The 3,805-nt window shown below is 56.2% G+C and overlaps 1 protein-coding gene across 1 annotated transcript in view; it reads left to right on the top strand.

Moving 5' to 3' along the window:
* The window catches only part of ADAMTS14 (ADAM metallopeptidase with thrombospondin type 1 motif, 14), a gene marked incomplete at both ends in the record, with an annotated part of 23,148 nt that extends 19,349 nt beyond the window's left edge, over window positions 1-3,799 (top strand). The window contains 8 exons of the mRNA XM_010158046.1: window positions 25-29; window positions 202-377; window positions 1,195-1,328; window positions 1,547-1,670; window positions 1,798-1,881; window positions 2,028-2,191; window positions 2,846-3,011; window positions 3,777-3,799. Coding sequence (XP_010156348.1) covers window positions 25-29; window positions 202-377; window positions 1,195-1,328; window positions 1,547-1,670; window positions 1,798-1,881; window positions 2,028-2,191; window positions 2,846-3,011; window positions 3,777-3,799 — 876 coding nt within the window. The remainder of the gene's footprint in view (window positions 1-24; window positions 30-201; window positions 378-1,194; window positions 1,329-1,546; window positions 1,671-1,797; window positions 1,882-2,027; window positions 2,192-2,845; window positions 3,012-3,776) is intronic.
* Between the last annotated feature and the right edge of the window lie 6 nt (window positions 3,800-3,805).

Below are 3,805 nucleotides of genomic sequence, written 5' to 3' on the forward strand. Positions count from 1 at the left end.
TGGCCTCCGCCTCCCCCCTTTTAGCGGGGGTAAAACGGGAAGTGACCGAGTGCGACACATCCCTCGCTCCTCCCTTGTGTGCTCAGACAGCAGGGATGAGGACACCCGCTCCTGCCAGCGCGTTTGGGCGCCGAGTGCCTCGCCTGGGGACAGCATCCCCTTCCCCTGACAGTCTTTCTACCCACACGGTTTCTTTTCCAGCCCGGCGTACGGTGGGCGCCAGTGCCCGGGAGCCACCTACGAGTACCAAGTGTGCAACGCCGAGGAGTGCCCGGGGCACTACCAGGATTTCCGTGCCCAGCAATGCTCCAAGCGCAACTCCTACTACACCCACCAGAACAGCAAGCACTCTTGGCTTCCCTACGAGCATCACGACGGTGAGTGGCGGCGGGTCCTAGCAAAGGACCAGTAGCCAAATTGCCTTCCCTCCCAGAGGAGGTCACGCTGTTGGCCATCACCATGGGATGGAGACTGTGCTGGTTGCGCAGGTGCTGGGTTGTGGAAAACTCTCGAGCTGGAAACTGGAGCGCAATAAGTGGGCATCGAGCAGCCAGGTCTTTAAAATGAGTCTCTTGCGCTCGCCCGCAGGTGTCACGGGGAGAAAGCCAGATGTTGCTCTGGTTCCTGCTGTCTCGGAGAGCAGCGGAGGGGTGGGCTTGAGGCTATCAGCTTGTGTTGAAACCTCTCCCTGCTCCTCCTGTCTAGTAACAGGAGAGCCCCCTGTAATGGTAGCCAGAGATAAATCCCTTGGCGCCGCGTTTAAAGTTTTCTCTCCGCTCTCTGTGTGCTTTGGCATGCAGAGGGCTTTTTTTCCTCGGAGACGGTGGGGTGACGGCGCTGCCCGCTCGCTCCCGGAGCAGCAGTGCCCTGGGCTGGGCTGGGAGCCAGGTCTGCCTGCCCGGCTTGGTGTTCCTTGTGCACGCAGCCACGCGTCTTGCATTGCAGTGACAAGTAGCACGTCCAGTCCTGTTGCCCTCTCTTAGTTTTCTGAGAGGGCTGGGCAAAAGTAGAGGCTCTTGAGCAGCAAACAGACGCAGTAAAATAAGGCGCGTGAATCTGGAAATCTGGCTGCGCTCACGGGTGCAAGCTGAGATGGGTTTCTATCTACAATCAGCCTAATGTGTTTCCACACACCCCTGCCCCCTTTTTTTTTTTTTTTTGTTTTTCACCTCTTTACTTTGTATTTTGCCACAGATGCTCAGAAGTGTGAGCTGATCTGCCAGTCCGAGGGAACGGGGGACGTGGTGTTCATGAACCAGGTTGTTCACGACGGCACCCGCTGCAGCTACCGAGACCCCTACAGCATCTGCGTCCGGGGCGAGTGCGTGGTGAGGAGCCGAGGGCTGCTGCGCGACTGTCCCTGTCCTTTGCCTCTCCAGGGGAGAGCTGGTGCATCCCCTTGACCCACAGCCCTTCTCAGGGATGCACGTTTTAGCCGAGGGACCGACCCTGTGTGCAGCAAAGGGCTATGGGGGTGGCGGAGCGGTGGGTTGTGGGGCTGCAGGGTGTAACCCCCTGCTTCTCTCCTCTTCCCCATGGGTGACAGCACGTCGGCTGTGACAAGGAGGTCGGCTCCCTGAAGCAGGATGACAAGTGTGGGGTCTGCGGGGGGGACAACTCCCACTGCCGGACGGTGAAAGGCACGCTGGCCAAGACCCCTAAGCAGCCGGGTGAGCGGGCTGGATGGGTTTGGGAGCGGATTTGGTCAGGGTCAGTGGGATTCCTATGTGGATGCGTGTCCGATAGGAGTAAACGTGCTCTTTCTGTTCCCTCTATCCTTCCTCCCTCCCCTTTCAGCAGGTGTTTTGAAGATGTTTGAGATTCCGGCTGGAGCGAGGCACCTTCAGATAGAAGAGATGGAGCCAGCATCCCACAGCATCGGTGCGTACGCCTCCCCCTTCACCCGCTACCTCTTTCTCAGCCCTATTCTCATAATTCCCACGCAAAGGGTCTTACTTGGGTCATTCCAGTCCTTCAGAGGCAGAGACCAAAGGAAATGACCTTGAAATACCTCTTTTCTCCTCCAGCTGTTAAGAATCAGGCCACGGGTAACTTCATCCTTAATGCCAAAGGCAAAGAAGCCAAAAGCCAAGTGTTCATTGAGATGGGCTTGGAGTGGGAATACACCATTGAACACGGCAAGGAGAGCCTGAAAACCAGCGGCCCTCTGCACGAGGCCATCAGCGTTTTGGTAAGCCTGACTGACACATCCTCTGGGGTCGTCCATCTCCCAGTGGTACGGAGAGGGAAGGTGGTCTGAGATGGGATGTAGGAGGTGATGGAAGGGCTTTGGTACAGGAAAGATGTCAGGCATGTCCTTAAAACCGGGGATATGAGCTAGCCAAAAGCAAGGGGTGATGAGCTGCGTGCCAGAATGGATGCATTGCTCGGGTGCTTGCCTCTGAGTGCGACTGTAGTTTGCTCCGTGCAGCCATTGCTTATGACACCACGTCTCGCTTGGGTTATACTGGTATTTGGGGGAGTTAGGTACTGGGTTGCCTGGTCTTCCATCCATCCCCGTGGCCAGTGCTGGCTTTGGGCATAGACTGTGATCCTGTGGGTTAGAGGAGAGGCCAGGGGCATGCGATCCAAGGCTGGAGTTGGGATGTTTGGGCAGCTTGTTTCTCCACAACTGTGGGGGTATGTTCCCAAAGGGAAGGAGACTCCGTGTTCAGAGCCCACCTAATTGTGTTGGAGGTAATTAAGGGGTTTTGTTTCTCCTATTCTTGTGTGTACTGTACCACTGTGGTCATTGCTCACTTTGTTTTCTCTTTGATGGCCTTCCCTTCCCTCTCCCGTGCCATCACTCCTTCCCCCTCGCCAATTGTCCTCTCTCTGTCCGCAGGTCATCCCGCAGGAGGAGGAGGCGAGGAGCAGCCTGATGTACCGCTACATCATCCACGAAGACCTGCTGCCCATGATCGGGAACAACAACGTCCTGCTCGAGGAGATGGATTCCTACGAGTGGGCCCTCAAGAGCTGGTCTCAGTGCTCCAAGGCGTGCGGAGGAGGTAGCTTTCCCCTCGCAGCAGCCTGTGGAGGCTTGGGAGGATGTTTGGGTGTGTTAGGCAGGGCGTGAGCCCTTTGGGGCTTGAAACATGGAGATGCTTTTTGAAATCGTTTCTCCCCAAGATCACGCGTTGCGAGTTTAGACCTAGGCGTGGTATTGCTCGGCGGCCTGGCTTTCTTCTTCACACCCATACCCGCGTTCCTTGCACCTCTAATTTGGGGATTCTGCCACGTGGGAATATTAATTTGAAAAACATTATTGCATAGCAGTTTAGGTGAGCATTTTAGCCAGATTTCCTATGAGAAGAGGCTTACACGATTGTATGTGCATACCCTTTTCTCTGCCTATGAAACTTTTATGAGTTTTTAATTGGTTTGCTGGTTTTAACCCCATTTGAGCCAACGGGTAGTGGAGAAATAAAGCCAAATCTGTAGCTTGCTAAATGCTCGTGGCTGGGTCCCCACCAGGAAACTCTCATGTCTTGACCTGGGATTTTTGGGAGAGCAGCTTGGGGAAGGAAAGGTTGGAAGGCTGAGTCTGCTTTGCCCCTCTCTGCGTGTGCGCCCCACAGTAGCCTGGGTGACCCCAGAAGGCTGGGGGCCCCGGCACCCACATGAGCATCTTCTGCAAGCCTGGGCAAAGCCCTGTGTGGGTCCCACCAGAGTGGTGACACCGCAGGGCACACAGGGATGCAGGGGGAGAGCGGGCTGGGAGCCGGCAGGACCCCTGCACCCATTGACTCACTGCCCGTGCTCTGCTCTCCCAGGCATCCAGTACACCAAGTACGGCTGCAGG

Source organism: Eurypyga helias, unplaced genomic scaffold (assembly GCF_000690775.1).
Source record: "Eurypyga helias isolate BGI_N326 unplaced genomic scaffold, ASM69077v1 scaffold20748, whole genome shotgun sequence".
Classification (NCBI taxonomy): Eukaryota; Metazoa; Chordata; class Aves; order Eurypygiformes; family Eurypygidae; genus Eurypyga; species Eurypyga helias.